At 46.4% G+C, this 27398-nt stretch overlaps 1 protein-coding gene across 1 annotated transcript in view; it reads right to left on the bottom strand.

The window, feature by feature from the left end:
* LOC115499820 (contactin-associated protein-like 3) overlaps positions 1–27398 on the bottom strand; it is a 196462-nt gene that overhangs the window by 53645 nt on the left and 115419 nt on the right. Inside the window, exons 10-12 of the mRNA XM_030294015.1 lie at positions 22129–22300; positions 13852–13958; positions 9797–9916 (exon numbers count right to left, since the gene is read on the bottom strand). Of these exons, the coding sequence (XP_030149875.1) occupies positions 9797–9916; positions 13852–13958; positions 22129–22300 (399 nt within the window). The remainder of the gene's footprint in view (positions 1–9796; positions 9917–13851; positions 13959–22128; positions 22301–27398) is intronic.

The raw sequence follows: 27398 nt of genomic DNA, 5'->3' as shown, positions 1-27398 counted from the left end.
GGGCACATATGTGCACACAGGGCTGGTGATGGCCAAGCGGCTGCTGGGAATGTCTGGTGGGTGCCCCGAGGAAGTCAGCGGTCGGCTCTTATCGGCCCCGGTTCCAGATCTCGGAGGCACTGGCCCTGCCATGTTGTGGGTCTGCATCTGCCAGAGCCAAGGACGACTTGATGTTTGGGTTTTCCTGGGGCGGGGGCGGGGGCTGACTTTTCTAAGCAGGCAGCTTCCGGGTCGTGGGGGTGGCCCAGAGGTGGTATCGTCACAGCCCTACGCCTTTGAGTCCCTCCTGATCGATACCGGCATCAGGGCCCTTGTGAGGGCTGCCGTTCTTGTCACAGTTCTGAAGCCCTGGAGCTTTTCATGACTTACTTGAATACCTTTAACATAAGAAAATGCTCTACGATCCGACAAGATATCCCCAAGAGGATGCAGCCGCTTCATAGCCTTCTTCCCCTGGGATTTCAGAGGATGCTCTTTCCACTTAATAGGTCACACTGAATACAGTCTTCTGTGTCTCCTCATTCATCAGTGTAGGCACCTGCTATTTACCACGCAAGGACACTTCTACGACACGACTTACATTCTCTTGAGGCAACAGATACACGTGCTTGGTTGGCCCCATGCCTGGCGTCTCCCGAGTGCTTACTTGCCATGAAACGTTATTCGTGTCTCCCCCTGCATTGAGCCCAGCACACAGCAAGAGAGCAGAATGATTTCCTCAGAAAGAACACTGCATACACGCTTAGAAAACTGGACAGAGACCAGCGTCATGGTCAAGAAGAGAACGTGGGTTTCAATCTCTGTTCTTGGAAAAGTCAGAAAAATCCTCTAAGCCTCCAATTCCACATTTGGGAAACGGGGAGAGGGAACCAGGTGGCGTCCAAAGATCGAAACTATTGTTCCGGCCATCTTCAATTAACTAGGCGCGTTACAGGCCGAGCGGCTCTCTTGAGTTTTATATTTCAATTGTTCATCGAGAACGTGCGCCTGTCCGTCCACAAGCAGGGCCATGCTGTGCGGCTGATGAGAGCAGCAAAACGAACTTTCCAGAAACGTGTGTCTCTTCTCCTCTTTGGGAGCAGTGACAAGATCTGTTCCAGAAGTTTTGCATCCCTGTGCATATTGGGCGTGCCTACTTTGGGGACTTACCTGGAGAAGCTGCTGGAGATCAGCCAGAATGACGTCCCCTCAGTGGGAACGGGAAGGATTCTTTCCGGGCGAAAGTCCACATAAAAGAGAATCATGGTGTTGGACCATCATCAAAGAGTCTCTCTTCTTTCTCTCTGTCTCTCTCTCTCTCTTTAGAAATTCTAACATTTCGACATTATAGAATTTTCTGTCAGAGACACTATTTTCAAGCAAAACTTGCCACCCAGGACATAGGGTGATGTCACGCTTACCACCAATCCCAGTTTTCAAGAGCAAAGGAGGGAACAGTGAAATCACAACTCTTCCCGAGCAAAGAAAACTATAGGCACACATTGTGCGTGTGCTTATGAATGAAACTCCCCAACCCACACTCAGAGCCTCGTTTACAAATTTCCATCAAGTGTTCGTATATCCCAGGCATCCCTCAGAGATACCGCGGGTCCAGTTCCAGACCACCACAAGAAAAGCACACACTGCCATACAGCGAGTCAGAGGAATTGTTTTGTTTCCGTTGCGTATAAGATGTATGTTTCCGCTCTCCTGTAGTCTATTAAATGTGCAATAGAATTCTGTCTAAAAAACAACGTACATCCCTAAATTAAAATACTTCATTGCTTAAAAAATGCCAACCATCACCTGAGCTTCCTGCGAGTCGTGTCTTCTCTGCTGGGGGAGGCTCTTGCCTGGATGTTGATGGCTGCTGACCGAACGGGGTGGTCGGTGCTGAGGGTCAGCGTGGCTGTGGCAATTTCTCAAAATAAAACAATGAACATGGCCACATCGATGGACTCTTCCTTTCATGAGTGCTTTCTCTGTAGCAGGGGACGCTGTTTGATAGCATTTTACCCACAGTAGGATTTCATCCACACTATCAACCTAGCTGATGGGACAGAATCAGATCCTTCTGATTCTTCTGGATCCTTCATGGTCATTTCAACAGTCTTCACGGCATCCTCACCAGGAGCAGATTCCATCTCAGAAAACCACCTTCTTTGCTCATCCATGAACAGCAACGCCTCACCTGCTCACGTTTTATGACATGACAGCAGTTCTGTCCCGTCATCAGGCCCCACTTCTGATCCTAGTTCCCCTGCTGCATCTATTTCCTTCCCTCAAGTCTCGAACCCCTCCACGTCATCCAGAAAGACTGGAATCGACCTCTTCCAAATTCTTAATGATGCTGGTATTTGGAGCTTTCCCCATGAATCATGAATGTTCCCCGTGGCATCTAGGACGGTGACTCCTTCCCGGAAGGTTTTCAATTTACTTTTCCCAGATCCATCAGAGGAACCACTATCTATGGCAGCTAGAGCCTTAAGAAACGTTTTTCTTTAACAATGAGATTTGAAAGTCAGAATGACTCTCTGATCTGCAGAATGGATGTTTTGTTAGGAGACAGGAGACAACATTAATCTCACTGTCCAACTGCATCAGAACTCTTGTGCAATCAGACGCACAGTCAATAAGTGACAATATTTTGAAAGGAATCGTTTCTCTCTCTGCGCAGGCCTCAACCGTGGGCTGACAACACTCAGCGCGCCAAGCAGTAAGCAGATGTGCCCCTCCCCGCACTTCCACGTCGGGGCGACGGCCTCCTTCCTCAGACCTCCCGAAACCACCTCCGCTCGCTTCCGACTCGTCCTCTGCAGGCTCCTCACCCCTCTCAGCCTTCCCGGGACTGAAGAGTCAGGGCCTCGCTCTGGGTTAGGCTTCTCGGAAGGGAAGGCTGCGGCCGGTTTCATCTTCTGTCCAGACCACTAAAACGTTCTCCGCATCAGCAAGAAAGCTCTTTGATTTTCTTATCCGTTGTGTGTTCACGGGAGTAGCGCTTTTAATTTCCTTCGGGAGCTTTTCCTTCGCTTCCACAACTTGGCTGTTTGACGCCAAGAGGCCTTCCTTTCAGCCGTTCTTGGCTTCTGACATTCCTTCCCCACTAAGCACAATCACTTCTCACTAAGCACAATCACTTCTCACTAAGCGCAATCACTTCTAGCTTCTGATGGAAAGTGAGAGGCTTGTGACTCTTTTGTTCACCGGAATAGAGAGTATAAACTGGCCTCATATCAATCCTGTCATGTCTCGGGAGTGGGGAACCCAAGGAGAGGGACCGAGATGAGGAGATGGCTAGTTGGTGGAGCGGTCAGAACACACACAACATTTACCGATTAAGTTCACAGTCTTAGATGCACATAGTTCATGGTGCCTAAAAACAATCACAATAATTACATCGAAGATCACCGATCACTGTAACAAGTACAATCTTAATAAAAAAAGTTCGAAATATTGTGAGACTTGCCAACATGTGACACAGAGACACGACGTGAGCAAATGCTGTTGGAAAATGGTGCTGGTAGACTTGCTCAACCCGGGTTGCCCCAAACCCTCAATTTGTTAAAAAAAAAAAGGAGGGGGGTGGATAGCTGCGAAATGCAGTAAAGCCAAGTGCAATGAGATGACGTATGACTGTATTTAGAATAGCAAATGCAGGGACGCTGGCTGGCTCAGTCAGTGGAGCGTGCGGGCTTTTGATCGCGGGATCATGAGTTGGAGCCCCACGTCGGGTGTAGAGTTACTTAAAAGAACTTAAAAAAATAAAATAAAATAGCAAATGCAAAATTCTAATATTTATAATATGTTTAGTTAGCCGAATTACATCTGTCTACCTCACTAGTCTGAAGGTCTATGACAGGAGTCCGTCCCCCTTTTCTTACTCAAACGCACTACGGTGCCCGGAAGCCAGCAGCATAGCAGTCAAGTGTGGAGAATGAGCGAGTGCATACGTGAACTGAATGGCTGGCTGCAAAGGTAGCTGTTTGACTGAGACAGGAACTGTGGTAGGAAGGCAGAGGTGAAAGAAACAGAAAATCTACACAAATAAACCAACATAAAAAGCATAGCAGTATGGCTTCACCGGTACCCATTCCATAGAGTATTTTTTCAAGTAAATGTGAGCTGTACGTAGAGCAACTGGGCTGACCGTGCTTTGTTATACCACGATGCTGGCTGGAGACCTGTCCCAATTTCTGACACAGGAAAAGACTATTTAAGAAACACAGTGGCTTGGGGCGCCTGGGTGGCTCAGTCAGGTGAACATTCAACTCTTGACTTTGGCTCAGGTCATGATCCTGGGGTCGTGGGATCAAGCCCCACTTCAGGCTCCAAGCTGAGGGTGGAGCCTGCTTGGGATTCTCTCTCTCTCTCTCTCTCTCTCTCTCTCTCTGTCTCTCTCTCTCTCTCCATCCCCATCTCTCTCTCTGTCCTTCCACCCCCTCTCTAAGATAAACAATAAAAAATTTTTAAAATGATAGCTCATGAAAGAGGAAGGAAAGAAGGAAGGAAGGAAGGAAGGAAGGAAGGAAGGAAGGAAGGAAGGAAGGAAAAGAAAAGAAAAGAAAGAAAGAAAGAAAGAAAGAAAGAAAGAAAGAAAGAAAGGAAACACAGTGGCTTAATTTGCATAAGGGCAACTGACTGAGTCAGTAAGAAATGCTGAGTTATTGACATGCTGAGTCAATGAACCGGGATCTGAAAGGGGAGTGGGCTGGGGTGCAAAGACCCAGCCCTCAACTGGTTCCTCAATCCCCTACTGATTCTTATGAACGTGATATTGAGTCATCGCTCTGACTATAACCCATCTCCTCCCTGTGACAATTGTTCCCCTGGTACCACGTCTGGGAACCAGTTCCTGAAGCACAACTATGAAAATCGCACACAACGGCACTGTGTTTCAGGTGGGTGTGGACAGCCCTGCTCTCCCGCCGGGTATCCTGCCATCAAAGAAATTATGTTGTTTCTTCTGTTTAAAAAGGGGATCGATCCGTTAACAAAGTTCACAAGCAGCCCGTTCAAAATAGTTGATTTTTTTTGTTTCGTTTGGTTGTTTTTATACTAAAGGTAGTAAGATACATGCAGAGTATATCCTGGCACTAGATTTTTGAAGGCTGTTACCAAGGATGGGACTCTAGCCATTAGTTTAGTATTTTGCTTTTTGTACATTTCTCCAAGTGTTGGCGTTTGTTTATAATAATTAAAGCATACTTCATCGTCCACAGGCATCGTAGCATCAGGGAGAATGCGAACTTCACAGCGGAAAGATTTCCAGGCTGGGACAAGACCAAGATCGTGGTTCTTCCACCACCAATAACTAGATTGGTCACCGGAGCACCTCGTGTGACCCAGATCAGTAAGGACCATTTAACTGTAACTCTGGTTCATTCCTGTAATTTTCCCAGGATCATCTTGGATTTTGTACACTTCTGGTTAAATGCTTTGTTGTATGGCTCCTAGAAATATTTCCTGTCTTTGGGTTAGCCTCTGTAGTTCTTTGTCTTCAGCAAGTTACTTTCCTTATGGCTTTGACTTTAATAAAAACCCTTGGTATTTTGGAAATCCTCTCTGCCGTGTTTTTAACTCTTGCTCCCCATCCTGCTTTGTGTGTGTGTGTGTGTGTGTGTGTGTGTGTGTGTGTGTGTGTGTTCCATTATCCATTTGATGTTCCATCTCAATCCTAACTCATGTGACCTTAGAATATTTGTCTTACCACAAAGAATACGAGTATGCTCATTTCAGGAGTTTTCTTTCATAAGAGCTGGGCAACTAGAAACTTCTCTAGAAAACTTAATTACCAGAAAAGTCTTGCAATAATGATCTGTACTGGACGTTTGGTCATTTGCAAAGTAATATGAAGATACACACAGTTATTAAGTATATTTGATAATAAAAATATATAACAATGTTAATCATTAAATTATTCCCCATAATTTTCATGAATTCCACCCCCTCACACACATGTGCACACTTCAAAGCTCTAACAATTCCAAGATGAAATCAGAGTTTAATGTCTTAGACATTATCTTAATGTAGATGAGTGATTCTTGTTGCGTTTGTGGATAATTAAATGTCACCACAGCCACCTATGCAACCGGGAAACGACAGGACAATTGCCTAGGCAGAAAAGTGAATGGTGGCACCAAAATTTCACATCTGCGTTGGTTTTATTTCTCCATTCTGTGACACTCTCTGCTCTCCTTCCATTTTAATATTTGTGGAGAGAGCAGGCCGTGCACGGTCAAACCAAAGATCCTCAGCTCCCTGGTGGTAGTTTCTAAACCCGTGTGTACACCAGAATTTCTTGGGAAGCTTAATAAAAACACAGGGTTTTCTGGGATGCTGCCCCAGAATCTGTGTCTGCAGAGTGCAGAGCTGGCCCTCAGTGGACAGCTGACAAGCGCGTGGGGACCCAGAGATTCCCCATGTTGCTGTAGGATGCTGGACAGTGCCCACCACTGACAGTAAACCAAATGGAAGCCCACTGGTCTGTCAAATTAATTCGCAAAGGCACTCTCCAAAATATATTTTAGATGTTGTACTGCCAAGGATGTTACAACCACCCAGTGGGCTTTCAGACTGACACTTGACACTCATTTTTATGACCAACAGGTCCTCACTAACTAGACGAGCGACAGGCAACCCAAACTTCATGGATTCACAGTGGGACTCCTGGTGCTCCCTTTCAGACATGCTTCGTCCCCACTGACAATACCTGCACCTTCCTTTCAGGGTTCGGATCCAAACACGGGGGACTTTTCTGGACGCCTGTCTTCCTCCGGCCACATCCCGTCCCCTGGTTCTGACTCCGACTTCCTTCCCTCCTCTGTTTGTACCTGTTCTGCACCACCGCCATCTGGGCTCAACCACTGGGGCAACCCCCCAACTGGTTTCCTCACCCTCTCCCGGCGTGGCGTGGCGGTTAGAGGCCCAAACAGCACCGCTGGTGTGAGTCCTGGACCTGTCACTTCCTAGTTTCGTGACTCAAAGGCCATCTTTTGGCCCCTCCGACCCGCGTTTGCACAATACATGAGGCTCCCTCTGGCCGCAGGCTTGCTACACTTGTATGCTCCCTCCGTCCAAAGGCTTGCTCAGACTTTCTCAGAGCTGTTTCTTTCATGAGGTTGGTTCAAACGTAACATTCAAACTGAGTACTTTCCTGATCCCTCTTTCTGAAACCGCAACCCACCCAGAGGCACCTGGGTGGCTCAGTCGGTTAAGCATCCGACTCTTGGTTTGGGCTCAGGTGACGATCTCACGGTTTGTGGTCTTGAGCCTCACATCGGGCTCTGTGGTGACAGTGCAGAGCCTCCTTTGGATTGTCTCTCTCTGTCTCTGCACCCCACTGGTGCTCGTGAAAGAAAGAAAGAAAGAAAGAAAGAAAGAAGAAAGAAAGAAGAAAGAAGAAAAAGAACAGAATAAAATAAAAAAATAAAATAAAATAAAATAAAATAAAATAGTAACCCACCCTCTCACATCTGTACCCCTGGCCCCTGCTTTATTCCACTTCACAGCACCCACTCCTTGGCAACAAGCCACATATTCAATTAGCTGCTCTCAATGGTCCAGTTCCGCACCCAGAAATGTGCACTGTACCAGGGGAGGGATCCATTCCAGCCCACTCCCTGTTGTGGTTACAGCCATGCCCAGCACAGAGCAGGTACTGAGGACACACGCGTTCAACGTCGTTAGAAACTTTTTCTCAACTCTTCAGTTTTGTGCCTTTACTCGGACATTTCTTTGAGTTACCACGGGGAGGAAAATGATTCACATCCTCGGCAGACACTTTGCAAGGCCTTCATCTTGTCTATAAATTCACTAGGAGGGTTCATCAGTAGATTTCACCTTCTCCTTCCTGTATTTAGAGGCTCCTTCTTGCCTCAAGGATAAAAAAAAAAAAAACTGGCTTACGTATCATCAGATAGTACCCTAAGTTAACGGAAATCAAAAGCTGACCATCTGTTCTTACTTTCTCCTTGCATTTTGACAATAACTACTCTCCCCTCTGGTAGCGGGTGCCGAGGTTCACTCTGAAAAGGTAGCAGCAATTAAGGGAAATCAAAACACATCGGTTATGTTGTGAAATCAGTATTAAAACAAACGTCTCTGAACCAGTCGTACATTCCAAAGGAGCTTTACAAATATGCACCACAAAAACCTCATGGAGACGCCCGAATCGCGTGTTCACTTGTGATGATTAAAATATTTTTTTTCTTTTATTATAACCATACACTGTAGACAAATAGGCAATTAGCTGTCTGTTATTCCTCTTGGCAGCAAATGCCCCCTTTTTTTTTTTTTAATGAACTTGACCTCGGCCTTACAAAAAGCTGCCAACAGTTAATTATCAAGAAAACAGCTGCAGTCATTGAAACCTTACTCATCTTGGAATGTGCCAGTTGGGACCATTTTCATCTTTCGAGGGATCTTGAAATTCCTCAGTGTAGAAGGAACTTTGCTTCCAGGATTAACCAGGATAAAAGATAGAAGAATCGTTAACATGTCCTAGACTTCTATGATAATGAAGCACGTGACTGATAAAAGGAGGATGTATTATTGGGATGCCAGCATCTTTGTTTAGTTTTGTCTGTTCTTGGCATTCACTTGAGCCATGATAATGCAAGCAAAACAGAGCAGAAATTGAGTAACTTGAAGGCCTGTTATAACCTCTGGAGCCCAGAATGTCTAGAAAAATCCTCTTGGCTGTTTCGTCACGTACTTGACCGATCACACACGTTCCAGTAAAGGTTAAGTCAATATATTTATCTCCTATGATCACACTGCAATATTTTGGTCAGTATCCAGGAGAAAACGCTTGCCCCAGAGACCCAACCAGCCACACGTACCTCCAGTACAATGCCCGGGGAGCTCTCACATTTTCTTTTCTTTTTAACTTTTTTAAGTTCGTTTATTTTGAGAGAGACAGAGACAGCTTGAGTGGGGGAGGGGCAAAGAGAGAAGGAGAGAGACAATCCCAAGTAAGCTCTGCACTGTCAGCGCAGAGCCCAATGCGGGGCTCGAACTCACAAAACCGCTTAGATCGTGACCTGAGCCAAAACCGAGAGTCGGATGCTTGACCGACCGAGCCACCCTGGCGCCCCTCACGTTTTCTATACCAACCTTGGGGGTAGTTTGTACGCTGGAAGGTAGAGTTGCCCCAATTTGGATCAAATCGGTTGGGTAACCACTGCCCAAATGCTCCGATTTTGTTTTATGTATGAAGTGACAGTAGGTGTAAAAATTGCATCAGGACTTTCATCTACTCACAAACCACCATCATGAATTCACCCACAAATAACTCCTTCCTTACAGAAACTGCAACCCAATCAGGGTGACCTGTGGCCAGAGCGGAGAAACCAAATTATAACCAGGTCATGGTTACCTTAGAACCACGTACGGCTGACTCTTTTCTGACCATTTGTCTCCCGACTGTGCGGGGCCAAATTCTGTCGTTGTTGGAGTACCTGTTATGTCTACACCACTGAAGCAGCAGGGAAAGTTTCTTAAGGAGGGTTGTTTTCTGAGCACAGGGAGAAAAAGTAGCAACTGACACACACACACGCAGACACGAGCGTAAAAAAGGCGTTAGAATTTGTATCAACTCTATCATTCACTGGGGTGGGTGCACTGGTCCTTTGAAGAGCTGGTTTATTTATGACCTACCTGTACTGATCCACCATATATAATGGGGTCTCCAGGAAAAATGAAATATGACTTATACAGAGTTGTACACGAACCTGCCACTCAACGAAGTAAAACCTGGTTTTGCGCACAGCAGTCAACTACATGAGCTTAACTGGCATAATAAAGCTTATCAGCCTACCTGTCATGTTGCAATATACGAGAGCAGGTTCCAGAGGGCCACTTCCATCGGAATCGATATAGTAGAGCCCTGAAGAGTCTCCTCTGTGCTTGTGGGCTTCACAGGACTGCTCGTACAACGCTGAAAAGGACAGGGATCTCAGCCAGGGGCAGCAATAAGATGGGGCCCTCCATGTTGTTAATTACGCGATACTTGCCCCAGTGACACTCATTCTGCGTTGCTCTCGGGGGCATTTTGGCTAGAGGAGTGTTCGCCTGCTCCCATCAGGCAGCATGAATACTCTGAGGCACGGAGCAAAAGATGTTAAGAGGTATCTCTGTGCGGCTCTGAACCCTGCGTGCTCTAGAAACGAGACTCTTTCCAGAGCCATGGTAACTGGACTTACACAGTCTAATTTTATTCTGCCCCATAATATCTAAGCATCTGAAGGGCACTGGCTTCATCTCCCTAAGTGATCTGTTATTATCTAATAATCACGGTGATTTTTTTAAATCGCTCAGTAATTATACTCTCTGTTTACTTAAAACACTCCACACGGGCAACGCATTGTTTTCAAGATGGGTTTTGCAAAGCACCGGCTTTTCTTCGTTCAGCGTTTAAAGTGTATTTTAGAAGGAAATTTCCTTAAGTGCTTTGCCAAGGATTACTCAAGAAAACTGAAATTCAAAAAAAAAAAAAAAAAAAGCGCGTATACACACGAAACATCTCTTTGTAAGTTCAATGTATCCTGATTCTTAGTTGAATTTTTTATGTGTGCAATAAATGCTTTGCTAGCACATGGCAAGTGATTAACATCTGCAGATAATGGGCTTAATTAATATTCAGCCTACGCTTAAATGAGTAATCAGCCGAGCAGTGTCTCCCGTGCACATCAGTCACCGCCTCGAGAGGAAAGACCCTTTGAAAACCTGAAAAGCAGCTAACGGCCACCAGGAAAGAAAGGCATCACTGCTTCTGGCACAGTGTGGACTGGATCTTTAAGCCACCCTAAGGATGAGGTCCGGCATTCAGGAACACAGACTCAGGAAGTGGCTAGCCAAGATCCACCACCGAGAATGATCCCCGAAGGGACAGAGAGGGCAGAGTGGGGGCCCAGAACTGATGCCCCTCTCCACTCACTGGGTTATCTACATTTTAAAACTCGGCCGATTTCAAAGAATGAAGCAAAACCCGGAAAGGGGGCGGGGTGGGGCAGAGGGACTGTTTTTCTCCCTTCGCACAGAAGAAGAAGATCAAAGGATGTTGCTTGTCCGGGGGATGTTACAAAAGAAAACATTCTTTATTAAATATGGCCAGGTGTCAAATGGGTCAAATGAGATCGGCCCAAATCAATAGCACGCCATCGACTCTGGTGGCTACAGACACAACATGGAATGCTTTCCCAACAGCGTTGGCTTGCATTTTGCCCACTCATGTTTACGCTTCTATAATACCTAACGTGCTTGCAACATGCCTGGAAAAGTGTCCAGAGGGACACACACAAAGTGACGACAGTGGTTACGTTTGGATCGGGGCTGGACCCGCCTGGGGAATGAGGGTAGAGGAGGAAACACCAGGAAGGCACCTGCGTTAATCGTGCACTTACACCGGAAACTAACGGCCTTATGAACCCTTACTGTGGAACTGGAAATCTCTCCCTTTCATTTTGGTCTACTATTAGAGTATCACAACAAAGTCAATGCGGTTATTAGACCAAATCAAATTACTAAGGCCACAAGTGAAAGACTCCGTATAATACACCTGTTAATTTTCCAATCAGAGTTGTTTGGGATGATGGTTAAATCAGAGTTACCGGCAACACCGTAGCAAATCATTCCTCGGTCATTAACCTTCAGTAGGTATCCGCTCTGTGTAAGACACCTTGCTGGGTGCCATCTGTGGCAGGGGGAGCACTGTACGTAAGAGACCGCCCCCATACTTAGCCGTGACTCTGGACAAGTCACCGAGCCTCAGACATCCCAGATGTCCAGCTCCTTCCAAATAAAGAGGTGCCTTGGAAAATTCTTACTTGGCACCATAAAAGCAAATTCAGGTACAATTGCTCTGGTTGAACTTATGGGGTGTTTAGTGGGGTGAGTCACCGCCCTTTGACTGCAAGAGCCTCCCGGCTCTCTTCTGTGGAACATCCCGGGCCGGAGGCCAAGGCTTCTCGGCCCAACGCTGATGATGCCTGCTGCTTTGGGGTTCAATTCGCACAGGCTGGAAACTTGACAATCCGTGCTCTGCCTCGGTGAATGTTCACGGCGGGCTGTTTTCTATAAAGGCCCAGGGCGGGGACACGTGCTAAAAGAAGGGCCAGAAACGTCGGCAGTGATACGCCAAAAAGGAAAAAGTAGAATAAAACCATAAACAACGAAAGCCAAGAGTTAGACAGCAATGAGGATCTCAGGGGCTCTGTGGCAAGCCTCTGGTCGGTAATGAATTTGGGGTCGCTCAAGTTTGGTTGGCCGTGGCCTTCGGAGAATGATTCTTCGGAAAAGAGCCTGGTGTTCAAGATGGAAGACGTGGGGATGGTTCAAGGCGGTCGAGAGCCCCGGCCGGCAGCTGTGGGACCCTGATCGAGGGACCTGACCTCTCTCTTTCCTAAGTGCACAATGTAGAACACTCACCTTCTAGGATGATTCTGAGGATCAAAGGAGTAGAAACATGCAGAGAACTACAGAAAACTAGGATCCCACAGGCACGTGGTAAGCTTCCAGTGCGTTCACCACCCCCATCATCAAAGAGCATCACGACTGTGAGGGACCTGGACGTTTACCCGGCCTCTGGCTGACTCTAGAAACCCTACCATGTTAACTCTCATCCTGTGCCCTTTCTGCAACCCCCCTCATTAGATTTTATAAATACTGACATTCAGTAACTCGCCCTCTTTACTTCGGCAGACAGGACTGGAGAACTAAAACCGGGTCCGACGCGAGGAACAGAGTAACGTGATCATGCTGTCTAGATTGTTTCTCGTATTGGGGGTTTTTATTACATTTTATTTTCCTATTTATTTTTCTTTGCCTGCTGCTTTCTTTTTTTTTTTTCCATCCTATCTGATACTACGTATTTCTGTAAACTGCCTTGACATCACTAGGAAATAAAACTGATTAAAAATAAACCAGGCATGGGGCACCTGGGTGGCTCAGTCGGTTAAGTGTCCGACTTCAGCTCAGGTCCTGATCTCACGGTTCGGGAGTTCGGGCCCCTCGTGGGGCTCCGTGCTGACAGCTCAGAGCCCGGACCCTGCTTCGGATTCTGTGTCTCCCTCTCTCCCTGCCCCTCCCCCACTTGCGCTCTCTCTGTCCCTCTCAAAAATTATCTCACCAACCATGAGTTCATGACATGAACCAAAATCAACAGTCGGACACTTAACTGACTGAGCCACCCAGGCACCCCTAAATATGTATTTTTTGTCAAGAAAGATAAAATGTTAAGTCTTACCAGAAAATGTACAGAAAAACCATAAGGGGGGGAATGCTGAGCTCTGTCTGAAACTTGATAATGCTTAAGTTTTGTTTCTTTAATAAATCAGCATTTGACCAAAAAAAATTAATAAATATTCTAAAAATTAAAAAAAAAAGAAACCAGACAAAAATTGGTCTCTAAAAACTTGTTTTTGTTGTTACTTCCCAGAACGTGGTTGCACAGACACAGACACATATACACGAAATAATGAAAAGGAAAGAAGGGGGCACCTGGGGGGCTCAGTCGGTTAAGCCTTGGACTCTTGCTTTTGACTCAGGTCAGGATCTCACGGTTTCATGAGTTCGAGCCCGGCATCAGGCTCTGTGCTGAAAGCCTGGAGCCTGCTCGGGATTCTCTGTCTCCCTTTCTCTCTGCCCCTCCCCCACTCATGCTCGCACGCATGCTCTCTCTCTCTCTCTCTAATAAATAAATGTTAAAAAGAAAGAAAGAAAGAAAGAAAGAAGAGAAAGAAAAAGAAAGAAAGAAAGAAAAAGAAAGAAGAAAAAAAGAGAAAGAAAGAAAGAAAGAAAGAAAGAAAAGGAAAGGAAAGGAGAACTGCATGGAAATCAGAACAGAAAAGGGAACAGGCAGGGTGTGGGGCTTACGGGAATGGCAGGTCGCGCCCAGGTAGCCAGTGTGCGCACAGTCACAGGAGAAGGTGTCCCAGGACTGGGAACATTCGCCCCCATGTTCACAATAGCTGGGCAAACACCTACAAGAGAACACAAACAACCGTTACTTCCCACATCCAGTCAGGAGAAAACGTGTATCTTCACCGACACGTTACAGCGAAAGACAATAATGACAGTGGCTTGAAGGGAAAAATTGCAACATGAACAAAAATTGTTAGATCTGTCAAGAAGGTTTCCTAAGGCGATACCCATGACCAACTAAGAAACCCGTTAGATGCTGCCAATTGTCACGTATTTGCGACAGATAAATTTTCTACCCGTTGCATTATCAAAAAATGTGTTTGCTTTTTCACGAATAAGGCAAGATCCATTTCATTACATGACCCGAGATATAAACTGCTAGCAATGGCCACGGGCAGCCACAATTGTTCCCCTCCCTGCTTCCGTGTCCTTGAACTGGGACCTACAGATCCTTCCGCAGAGAGGCATTCCTCTCCACCTTGAATCTGGGTTGGGCATGTGACCAGCTCCGACAGATGGGACATCAGCAAACAGATACAGCAGAGGCTAGAATTTGGGAGATGAAAGACCTACCCCCGGAAAATCATAATACATTGATGACAGAAACCGAAGACAGCACAAACAGAAAGACATACTATGCTCATGGATTGGAAGAACCCTGTTCGTACTACCCATGTCCATACTACCCAAAGCAATCTACAGATTGAATGCAATCCCTATGAAAATGCCAATAGTACTTTTCACAGAACCAAAACAAAAAATCCCCAAATTTGTGTGAAACCACAAAAGACCCTGAATAGTCAAAACAATCTTGAGAGAGAAGAACAAAGCTGGAGACATAATTCTCGATTTTAAACTATACTACAGAGTTGCAGTAGTCAAAAGAGTATGGTACTGGCACAAAAACAGACACAAAGATCAATGCAACAGAAATAAGAGTGCAGAAATAAACCCACATGTATATGGTCAATTAATCTATGGCAGAGGAGGTAAGAATATACAGTGTCGAAAAGACAGTCTCTTCGATAAATGTTGGGAAAACTGGACAGCCACACGTGAAAGTATGAAACCGGACCACATTCTTACACTATACATAAAAATGAACTCAAAATGGGTTAAAGACCTAAATTTGTGGCCTGAAATCATAAAACTCGTAGAAGAAAACACAGGCAATAACCTCTTGCACATCAGACTTACTAATATTTTTCCTCAGGCAAGGGAAACAAAAGTAAAAATAAACTATTGGGCCTACATCAAACTAAAACGCTTCTGCACAGAGAAGGAAGCCATCAACAAAACAAAAAGGCAACTTATTGAATGGAAGAGGATATTTGCAAGTGATAGGTCTGAGAAGGGCTTAATAACCAAAATATATAAAGAATTGGTACAACTCAACAACAACAACAACAACAAGTAATTCAATTAAAAAAGGAACACAGAATCTGAATAGACAGGCTTGCAAAGAAGACATCCAGATGCCCAACAGACTCATGAAAAGCTGCTCAACATCACTCATCATCAGGGAAATGCAGATCAAAACCACAGTGAGATACCACTCAGACCAGTCAGAATGGCTCGTACCAAGAAGACAAGAAATAATAAATGTTTAGAAGAATGTGGTGAAAGGGAGCCCTTGTGCACTGTTGTTGGGAATGTAAATTGGTCCATCAACTATGGAAACGGTCTGGAGGTTCTCCAGGAAAGTGAAAATAGAAATACCATAGGATCCAGTAATGCCACTTCTCAGCATTTACCCAAGGAAAACAAAAACATGAATTTGAAAGGATACATGCACCCCTATGTTGACTGCAGCAGTGTGTATAATATCCAAAATATGGAAGCAACCTAAGTATTCATCCATACATGAGTGGATAAGGAAGATGTCGCATATATACACAATGGTATGTTACTCGACCGTAAAATAAATGATATCTTGCTATTTGATACAACAGGAATGGACCTAGAGAGTATTACGCTAAGTGAAATAAGTCAGAAGGGGAAAGACAAATACCAGATGGTTCCACTTATATGTGGGATCTAAAAAACAAATACGCAAACAAAAAACAATAAAAAAAAAAGAGAACCAGACTCAAATATGAGATGAAAATGGTGGTCGCCAGATGATGGGGGTAGGAGTGGGCAAAATATGTGAGGGGGATTAAGAGGTACAGACTGCCAGTTATAAAACAAACGACAAGGATGAAAAATACAGCATGGAGAACATAGTCAACAGTATTCTAGTAACTTTGCCTGGTAACACATGTAACTACACTTCTCCTGGTGAGCCCCATAATGTATATACTTGTTAAATCACTATGTTGTACGCCTAAAACGTACTATGACAACTGTATTGCAATTAAAAATGTTAAAAATTTTAAAAATTAACTCAAGGGAGACCATAGACATAAATGTAAAATACCAAACTCTTAAACTCCCAGAGGACAACAAAACGGAAAATCTAGCTGATCTTGGGTTTGGTGATGACTTTTCAGATACGGTCTATGAAAGAAAAAAATGTGTAAGTTAGATTTCATTAAAACTTAAAACTTCGCCATCAATGACATTGTTAAGGGAATGAGGTTACACACCACAGGCTAGGAGACAGTCTTGGCGAAACACACACTTGACGCAGGCTTGTTATCCGAAATACAGGGGAAACACTTTTATTTTTTCAGTTTATTTATTTACTTATTTATTTTGAGAGAGGGAGGAGAGAGCACAGGGGAGGGGCAGAGGGAGACAGAGAATCCCCAGCAGAATCCGTGCTGCCAGCGCAGAGCCCGACACGGGGCTCGATCTCGCCAACCGTGAGATCGATCATAACCTGAGCTGAAATCAAGGGTCGGACGTTTCACCGACCGAGCCGCCCAGGAGCCCCTAGGTAAAACTCTTTTAAAACCCAACGGAAGGCACATGAACCACCAATTAAAAACTGGCTCACAAGATCTGAGCAGATGCCATACAAAAGAAGATATAAAAATGGCAAATACACATATGAAAACATGCTCCACATCGGCAGTCATTAGGAAAGTGCAAACCAAAACCTCAGTGAGATGCCACTTCCCACCCACCAGGATGGCCATCATCAGAAAGGTAGAACAGGTGTTGACAGGAATGAGAAGGATCTGGACCCTTCTACGTCGCTGTTGGGACGATAAAATGGTGCTTTAGAAGTCAATCTGGAAGTTCCTCAGTTAGACGCAGAGTCACCACCGGCAGCGATTTCGCTCCTGGGTACACGCCCAACAGAACTGAAAACACGTGTCCACACGAACACCTGCACGTGAATGTTCTTATCGGCACGACTCGTAATAGCCAAAAAGTAGAAACCACCCAAATGCCCACCGAGTGACGAATGGATAAACCAAATCCGTCACAGCCTTACAAAGGAACAGGATATCACGGCTTTGCCAATGATGTAGAAAAGAAGACCCGCGTCAATTCAAAGGTCGAGGACCTGGGTCTCCACAAGCCACACTGCCTCTCAGTTTAAGCTCTAAATACAGTCACTCAAAAGCCTCACACGTTTGCAGGAGCTACGTAACTATTCCCTCTGGAGCTCAAGAAGTCAAAGGGATGAGTAACTCTGGGTTACTTCTACTCTATGAGCAGTGAGCACTGAGCACTCCCTTACTGTTTGAGAGAGAGATGCTGGAAACGAGCCCAATTTCTTGCCAAGGACGCACAGGCACGCTCTCTGCTGGGCCTTCTGCCATGTGCGTGGGAGACACCTGATTCCAGGCCAAGAACCAGAAGGCGGGCTTCCTGGGAAAACAGAAGGGGGTCTCTTCACCTCCAAGGATTACGAGGCAGGTCAGTCGACATCCGGGCCCCTCCCTTCGTGACTGTTGTCCCCGTGTCTTTGGCCCTTTTGGTTCTTCCCTCAATGGCTACAGTTTCCTGGGCCCTCCCACGCCTGAGGTCGGCTTCGTTACCCCAAACCTCCTGCTTTCCTGGCGGGACCCAGCGTGCACAAGGAAGACCAGAGAGAGGTATGAGCCGTAGTAAGAAAACCTTCACGTGTGTGCGTGTGCAGGCACACCAGTGTGTACCTTAACCTGACTCGGATGCCGCGCCACCGCCGAAGATTGGTGGGGACCCGGAAGTCTAGCGCCGGGGCTGTGCTCACACGCAGATGAGGGCGGCGTAGTCTGTACCAAGTTTCTATGGGAAGGGAAGTTATGAAACCTACACACCACGCACGGGCCAGGTTCCTTCCGGTTTCAGGGAAGATGCTGGCCAGAGTTGATGCGCAGGAGGGCAATCAGGATGGGGATAGTACTTAACCTGTAAAACATTGCTAAGAGAACAGACTCGAGCCGGGACGAGAGCCAATTCAGGGAATTCACCGGGGACTTGTCGGGCTGCGGGGGGGGAAAGTGGGCACAGCTTTACAACAGGGAAGATGAAGACTAAAGCTGGAAATCTGGGTGGGACAGAAGACACGGATGAAGCGTTCGGTGAGCGGGGAAGCGTCCGGTTCCAGAAAGGTGGAACAGAAGCGGGAGCCTCTTCTCCACGGTGAGTGAAAATGAGATCCCTGCTTGGGGATGGAAGCGTCAGCAGATGTCATGTTTAACGTTCTCCCCAACCTAAGGATTTTGTGCCTCTAGGGTTCTCAAAATATCTTAAGACCTGATAACGAAACCTCTTGACTCTGGGCCTCCCAAGATGGTGCTTCTCCATCACCATCCCATCGAGCGGTGAGGTCACCCTTTATCCAGCTGTCCAGGCCAGAACCTGAGGCCCATCCTGACTCATCCTTCTCCGCCACCCGGCAGCCCGGCAGCACATCAACTTGTCACCATGTTCCCCAAACATGTACTTGTCACGATGTTCCCCAAACATGTAGGAGCCAGCCCTGTTTTTCTCTTCCCTACTTCGGGCCATCATCCCTTCCCACAGGTAGGCAGCCCCTTCCCCGGCCTCCCACCACACACCCTCTCTCTTCAGCCCACACCCAAATCCTCTCCCCGCCGTGGGCCGTACTGCCTAACTGAAGCCTTCAGAGAGGCCTCAGGGAGCCTCAGGTCAACGTCCAGACTTCGGCTTGGCCGCCGGGCCTCTGTGGTGCAGCCCCGCGCAGTGAGGCAGCCCCATCTCTCACCACCCCCTGCTCCTCCTTCTCAGACACCCAACTGGTACAGCAGGCCGTGCTCGAACAGGTAGACTCATGGCTGCACTTTGGGCTTGGGCACAAGGCTGTACCTTCCCTGGATGCGTATGTAGCCTCTCTCACTTGACGGACTTACCCACCTTGCACCCCACTCTAGATGTCCCTCCCTCCTCTCCAAAAGCCCTGCCTCGTCCCGGAGCAAATCAGGGACGCTTCCTCCATGTCTCCACAACCCCCCACAACCTCAACTACTTATCCTCTCTAAGAGAATAAGCCTACTAATTCTCTCCAAGAAACGACGCGTATAGGGCACGATGGTGCGCTTAGCATCTAGAAGATTAACGCCGGACAGAGGCCAAAGAAGTGGGAAAAGTGGCCCCATCCGTACAATCCAGGCCTAGCGGTGTTCAAGACGGCACTCCCGTGATTCTCAAAAGAAACCTTGACCGGACTGTGAAGCCCGAGGTATATGACATGAAATCCTAACGTCCAAACCACAACTGGTGTAAGACACGATCCCTCCTCCCGGCTACCTCCTCCTGGAAACCTTGTTCCAAAGAACCCACCGCTCTCCCTGTGTCACGGGGGCCCCGAGGAAGACAGATCACCAGGTGCACGAGTCCTTGTGTAGCTCAGAAAGGTTTCCTACGTCCCATGAGATTTCAAACATCCTTTCATAACCCTGCGGTATCGTCGGGCCAGGAATGCTGTTACGCATCATGAATTATGAACTCTCATGCCTGACGGATAAAAGTCATAAAATCACTTGCGTTTTAATAATAAATCTCAGCTTTACTGAGCACACTACGACTTGCTCTGGACAGGCAGGGTGTGGGCTGGGCGGGTGGCCGGGCTCAGCAGCGGGCAGCCGGCAAGAGCCTGGGTGTGGACGTTTGCTCTGTCGTGTGTGTACGTGAATCCAATTTGTGGTGCATTGGACACTCAGTTGGTACGTATGGCCGGAAGGGCTAAGGAGAAATGAACATTTTTAGTAGTGGAGAATAAGGACACGTTTTTAGATATTAAACCGTTAAAAATTGCAATTATCGACTGTATCGGCCAAAGAGTCAACAGCTCTTTTCACACCCATGTACGGAGCTGCCATGAACCTCAATTTGTGCCGAAAGGAGGTAACTTAATATGCCAGATGTCTCCATCCATTCTTGGAACATATTTCTAAAAACCATTTTTGCGTGTGATAAGGAAAATCTTTCTATTTGGTGATATATATATATACATATACACCTATACATGCACCACACACGCTTTTGGGGGGGCTAAAAGACTTGTATGCACAAAGGGGCAACATGCATTTCTTATGTCAGAGAAATCACTGTGACCACATCATGCTTTGGGAGGGAATTCTCCAGGCACCGATCTAACTTCCCACAGACGAACAGAAGGTGAACCATGCACATGAACATCGGCATTAACGAAATCACGTTCTCACGAGTTAATACTTCACGTACTGGAATTCACGGTTTCCTAACACGTTGCCAAATTGCAACGTAACTCGTAGTTTATCGGACATGACGTGGAATTGCAGTGAGCGCTAAACTTGGAACAGATTTGCCGTGGGGCATGTAGGTGGCTCAGTCAGTTGAGCGTCTGACTTCGACTCCGCACGGGGCTCTGTGCTGACAGTGCGGAGCCTGCTCGGGATTCTCTTTCTCCTTCTCTCTCTGCCCCTGCACCCACTCTCACTCATTCTCTCTCTCTCTCAAAAATAAATAAACATCAAAAAAATATTTTTGTAAAGAACCAGATTTACCGCACAAAGCACTTTGCAAAGTGTGACCTTTGAAGGGGTTGGCCGGGCATGGACGTGCGAGGGTGTCTGGAGCGTGTTTGTTTATTCAGCAGGGATATATGTCACTCCTACTGCAGGAGGCTACACCCAACAGGCACAGAAAAAGATTTAGTCCCTTTTAGCCAATATAACTGAAAGTCCGATAGCATGACTAATGAGACCATTTGAATAAAAGGTGCAATGCTTAGCAATTTTAACACGCTGTTGTTTCAAAGCTCTTCTCTAATTGACTTACATTATATGAGTTTCAGGGGGACAACATGATGATTGGATATTCGTATATCTTGTCCCGTGAAAAGTTTTTTCTTGCGATGAAAGATCTCCTTCCTCTCTTAGCAACTTTCAAATATACAAAACAGTATTATTAACTCTAGGCATTATGCTGTACCTTACGTCCCCATGAGACTTCTTGTATAACTGGAAGTTTGTGCCTTTTTTTTGGAGAAAGAGAGCACACACCGCGGGGGAGGGGCAGAGAGAGAGAGAGAGAGAGAGAGGGAGAGAGAGAATCCCCAGCAGGCTCTGTGCTGTTAGCACACAGCCTGACGTGGGGCTCGATCCCACGAACCATGAGATCACGACCTGAGCCAGTAACAAGAATCGGACGCTCAACCGACTGAGCCACCCAGGTGCCCCAGGACCTTTTCACCTCTTTCAGCCACTCCCACTCCCTCACACCACCATGGGCACCACCAATCTGTTCTCTATAAAACCCTGCTTGTCTCATCTCCCTCAGGGAACCAGTACCATGTTCAGCCTGTGGTAACTGGATCTTTCCACTCTTCGTTGTGTTTACATGACCAGAAATCCCCAAAGGCTCAACCTTTCTCCAAGGAACAGTTACTTTTCATTTTCCACGCAGAAAAGGGAAGTGTGGGGTGAATCCAGCTGACCACATTGACTTACTGGTCCTCGGTGATTCATTATCTCTGTAGACTATTCTAATCTGTTTTGTGCAGTGGAAAAATTCTTAAAAGTATTTCTACTCATCAGTATTTACGCTCAGTAATTATAGCACCACCAACAGAATTCTGTAACAACTAAGCAGTGTGGGGACAGACACAAGGAAAATTCATGAGAGTGCGTCTTCTAAGAAAATATTATCATTCAAAGGAGCAATTATTCAAAAAGAAAGACTGTCATTTTCTGGTTTTCAACGTAATCACAACTTTTCCATTGGGACTGGATATCAGGAAGAGAGAAGGAGCTAGAAGAAGGCGCTTTTTCTCCGCTGTCCATTTTTTTCAATCTACGATCAAACGACTGAAATCAAGAATGCTAAAATGACACGGGATGGCTTTACCTGTCTGTGAGGCCGCATGTGTCTATCTGGAGGTCACGGAAACTCCCCAGCGCCCCCTGCTGCACCGTGATGGGATCCACCGCCTTGTCGCCAATGGAGATGAGCCTCAGGCAGCCCTGAAAGCCGCCCAGGGGACCTCCACATCCAGAGCCAGAGACGCCGTCAGGACAGCCTGCGCGAACACGGAGATACACAAAGGAGAAAGTCAACCGTCGTGACCAAAACAGTGCACAGTGTTTCTTAAGTGCAAGTTTGCCGCCTCCTCCTGAGGACGAGGCTTCCTAACTTTTCGGAAGGGCCATACTGATCGCGGAGGGGGTGGCGGGTGGCTGAAAGAACAGAAGCTAGCGGTTTCGGTAAAGCATAGAAATAACAAGCGGAACCAGGCTTAAGGGCGTTTGGGCCGAAGGTAGGACGTGCAACCCTACCAGTAGAGTCAAGGCACGTTTAATTTCAGCAAAATTTGATTCCTCTCGTGCAAGCGCACAGAAAAAATCACTCCTTTTAGCATGATACGAAACTATGTGAACTAAATAAAGGGCATGTGATAACAGAATCAGAGAAAAAACTCACAGGCATAATAGGACCTGCTAAATTTAAGATACTTGAAAAATAATTACATCATGTGAAATTTCTACTCTGTATGTTCACGCGTGCGCACACAGACACAGGCATAAAACAGAGTTTGAGGGGCGCCTGGGTGGCTCAGTCGGTTGAGCGTCCGACTTCAGCTCAGGTCACGATCTCGCGGTCCGTGAGTTCGAGCCCCGCGTTGGGCTCTGGGCTGATGGCTCAGAGCCTGGAGCCTGCTTCCGATTCTGTGTCTCTCTCTCTCTCTCTCTGCCCCTCCCCCGTTCATGCTCTGTCTCTCTCTGTCCCAAAAAATAAATAAACGTTAAAAAAAAATTTAAAACAGAGTTTGATTACAACTGGTCAGAGAGGGGTGCCTGGGTGGCTCAGTCAGTTAAGCATCTGACTTCGGCTCAGGTCACGATCTTGTGGTTTGTGAGTTTGAGGCCCTCACTGGGTTCTATGTTAATGGCTCAGAGCTTGGAGCCTGCTTCAGAGTCTGTGTCTCCCCTGCTCTCTCTCTGCCCGCCCCCCCCTCCTTGTGTCCTCTCTCTCTCAGAAATAATAAATGAATAAACTTAAAAAAAAAAGAAAAAGAATTATGTATGTGAAACTTCCACTCTGTAAGTGCATATGTGTGCGCACAAGCACAGGCATATTTAAGTTTTTTCAATGTTTATTTATTGAAATAACTCCCAGAGTGTGAGTCGGGGCGGGGGGCGCATAGAGAGAGGGAGACAGAATCCGAAGCAGGCTCCAGGCTCTGAGCCGTCAGCACAGAGCCCAACAGGGGGCTCGAACCCACCAATCGCAAGATCATGACCTGAGCCCAAGTCAGATGCTTAACCGACTGAGCCACCCAGGCACCCCAAGCACAGGCATATTTAAAACCATGTTTGATTTTAACTGTCCAAGGAAATCTAAGAACAATCCATACGTACATTCCTAATTGTTTCTGAATTAGGCAATTTAATCAAATACCTCTTAACAGTAACACACAAAATGAACAAGGATCTCACGATGATATGGCACTGAAAATAATGGAGAAAAATTAGCATCAGACTACTCTATGAAAAAAAGAAATGGGCTTTGATGGTTTCCAAGAGTAAGAGTTAAATTTTACAAGTCATGCCGCAGTCACTAATTGGTGCAGTGTAATTACTGTTAAATTAATTAAGCAAGGGGGCCACCAGACAGAGGCGGCTCACCAAAAGCTTTGGTGGCCTCGGAAAGCAAACCGAAGTCTGGGCCTTTAAATGCCCCCGGGTTCTGAAATCAAACCCTAAGGACAGCCCATCACGAACAGCTAACCAGGCTTTAAACTATAGCCAATCAATAATCTCCTTTCTTTGCTTCCGCACCTTCTCTATAGAAGCCTGTCCCCTGGCTCCTGTCTCTACGGAGCCCCCCTAACCACCTCCGGTTGGCTGTTGCCCAATCTGAATCAATCTTTGCTCAAATAAACCCTTAAAATTTCTGATACGCCTCAGGGTATCTTTTACCATTACAAACCACAATTCCCATACAGTGATTTCATTGTATCCCCTTGGGTTTCCCAAGAAGACAATGCTATCAGAGTAATGGTGAGCCAGGTCACGGCTTTGAAATCACAATCAAAGCAAATGGGGTTCAGAACCACCTCCTTCCCCATGTGTGGGGCCACGTGTGGGGCTCTCCCAGCCCCTGCTGAGCTGCCTTCTACAGGCATCGCAGATTTGAGTACTGCAACATGCCTCAGGTATGGGAGGAAAGGAACAGCTCCGGAAAAAAGAGAACAGTCACCGAAAACGCTTTTGTAAAAGGCAACACCTGGAGGAAATCTGCATACAGAGCCTAGTTCCCAAGACACCGCCCAACCCACCACACTTCATTTTTAGGACAGAGGCTGAGGGTCTCCCCCAGAACTGGGGGGTTGGCCAGTGCCCAGGGATGCAACGAAGTGGTCAGTGGGTGGTCTACCCCCATTTCTCTCCTGGGACGTCCCTGAAGGGCAGAATGCTTCCGAGCCTCCGCGGGACGTCCTGAGGCTCCTGTTGGAACCGCATCCACACCTCAACTTGTCTCTGTTCATCCCAGCTGCTCTCTCAACCTTCCGAGGATTGTTCCCAAGAATTAACCTCACCAAACCCCGGAACACAAACGTGCCAGGCAGAGAGGCGGCTTCCCGGGGAACCCACCTGCAGCGACGTGGGATAAAATCACCAAGTTTTCACCTAACTGAATACTTTATTTCCATAGGCAAACACGAACGAAGCACAGCATTTTTAAATAATCAATATGGTTTTAAGCCCGAGAAATCGCGCAGTAAATTGCATGCTTTGTGAAAAATTTACCTCCTTTATTTATTCTTTCCCTTATATAATTATGTTTCATTCACATCACCTCCAGGGGAATGTTTTCTTTTAACTTATGAGATAGAAGATCTTAATTATTCATCTTTTTAAAAAAAAATCATTAAAAAAATCATTTCCCAATTATTTAAATATTAAGGATTTTTTTTTTTTTTGGTTAATATTTACAGCCTGGGTTTGAGATTATTTTATAAGGCTCTTATTTTTTTAATGAAAAGGAATCCGTAATTTTATAAAGATTTTACTCATTGTACTCCTATGTGTTTCTTTCCTCTCTCTTTGAACTTTTGTCCCGAGGTCACTGGTGTCCTTCCAAAGGGTGGGGGGACAGAACATGGAGCCCCCTCGGTCCCAGTAGCTTGCTGCCTAAGAACTTCCACAAAATGCACTTTCCTTCAGTGACTGAGGCTTTGATGCTTTGTATTCCTGACAAATACAATCCAAAACCAGCCAAGGCCTGCATCAGGTTCAACTCTGTTGGGCCCAATGCAACCCCATAAGGTAGCCTCGTGGAGACTTTGACCCTTCAAATGTGGTTCGACGTCACAAAGAACTGCTTAACTCTAAAGTTCTTCACCATTTCCTTGCTTTATGCGAAAATACGCACATTTCGGCGTGTAAAAGAATTTCTGAAGGGTTATATTTGGAAGAAACCTGGTACGTCTTTGTATCTTTACAGGTGACTTCGACTGACAGTGCTTAGGAAGAGGGCATTTGATTACTCCTCTCCAGCCACCGTCCCTTCCTCTGGATCACAAGCCTCAAACTCATCTAAAATACAAAGCAGAATCTGGGCCGCCTAGTCGGTTAAGCGTTCAACTCTGGATTTCGGCTCAGGTCATGATCTCACAGTTCATGGGATCGAGGACTGTGTCTCGCTCTGCGCTGACAGTGTGGAGCCTGCTTGGGATTCTCTCTCTCCCTCTCTCCCTGCCCCTCCTGGGCTCATGCTCACACTCTCTCTCTCTCTTTCAAAATAAATAATAAATATGGGCGCCTGGGTGTCTCAGTCAGCGAAGCATCTGACTTCAGCTCAGGTCATGACCTCGCGGTCCGTGAGTTCGAGCCCCGCGTCGGGCTCTGTGCTGACAGCTCAGAGCCTGGAGCCCGCTTCCGAGTCTGTGTCTCCCTCTCTCTCTGCCCCTCCCCACTTGCACTCTGTCTCTCTCTCAAAAATAAATAAATATTAAGGAAATTCAAAATAAAGAATAAACAAATAAAGTAAAATAAAACACAGTGCAGTACCTAACTATTCCCGTAAAGGACAAAACTAAACAGAATCTAGCGGTCACAAGGAAACGTTCTCAAAGTGGAATGTTCCAAAGAAGGAAAGGTCAGACTGCTAAGTGCTTCATTGCTGCAGAGGTCGGGAAACGAGGGGAGCCACGGCCCCAGAGAAGCCCAGGCCGGAAGATGCCCATTCACTCATGCTCAAGACTGCCTGAAATCCTGACGGTAAAAAGGCAGAGGGTCATTCCTCGATGACCTGATTCGAGATGGAAGTCAAAGCGGAGAGGGAGTATTTACTGCTACATTAATGGAACACACCCGTCACTATCCAAGGGGTCGGAAATTTAAGTACCTCTGAGGATGGCAGAGAAATTGTCACTTTATATCACTCACCAGGATGGGTCCTCAGTGAGGCCTCATTACGGTCCTCATTGGTTCCCCGGCCTGTTCACGTTTCACGCAAGGACGCTCGAGAGATGCTCAACATGATGTAATAGTCCCCCACTCTGTGGTGCAACCGTGCTATTGAATGGTACAGAGATCCCTTGCCAAAGCTCTGTACGATACGCCAGAGCAAAACCATCGTTGGAAGAAAAATTTACAAACAAAGCTCAGACTGAGAAAAGCGAGGGAAGTAAAAAGGGAACCACGGAGTGTTGACAGGACACACGAGAAAGGCTGCTAATTGGCAAGAGGGCACGTCTCGTGGAAAGAAAGCCACAGAGCCCTGGTTTGTGCCGCTGTCCCATCATAATTAAGGAGATCATCTGCTTCATTGGCTAAAGCGTCCTGGCTTGCACAATAAATCATACGGCCACCCTAACTGTAACTGCCAGATGTCCTCGTCCGTCTTTATGGGAAAGCATGTGACTGATCGCACGGTAAATGGGAATTTACAATTGGCCCCTCCATCGGGAGACACCCAAGGGGAAGAAGAACTGGTTAGGGAGGGTCTCAGCACATGGGGTATTGGTTTCTGTGAAATACAGAGCATGGATTGGATAAAGTGAATTTCCTTGTTAAACATGATGCATATTCTGCTTCTGGTGGAAATTAATGACGAAGATAATTAAATAAATAGACGCTGGCATCAACCATTCTTGGGACTGGATAAAATAA

Source organism: Lynx canadensis, chromosome D4 (genome assembly GCF_007474595.2).
Source record: "Lynx canadensis isolate LIC74 chromosome D4, mLynCan4.pri.v2, whole genome shotgun sequence".
NCBI classification, from domain to species: Eukaryota; Metazoa; Chordata; class Mammalia; order Carnivora; family Felidae; genus Lynx; species Lynx canadensis.
Note: the sequence above shows the minus strand (reverse complement) of the source record. Positions and strands in the feature narration are given on the sequence as shown.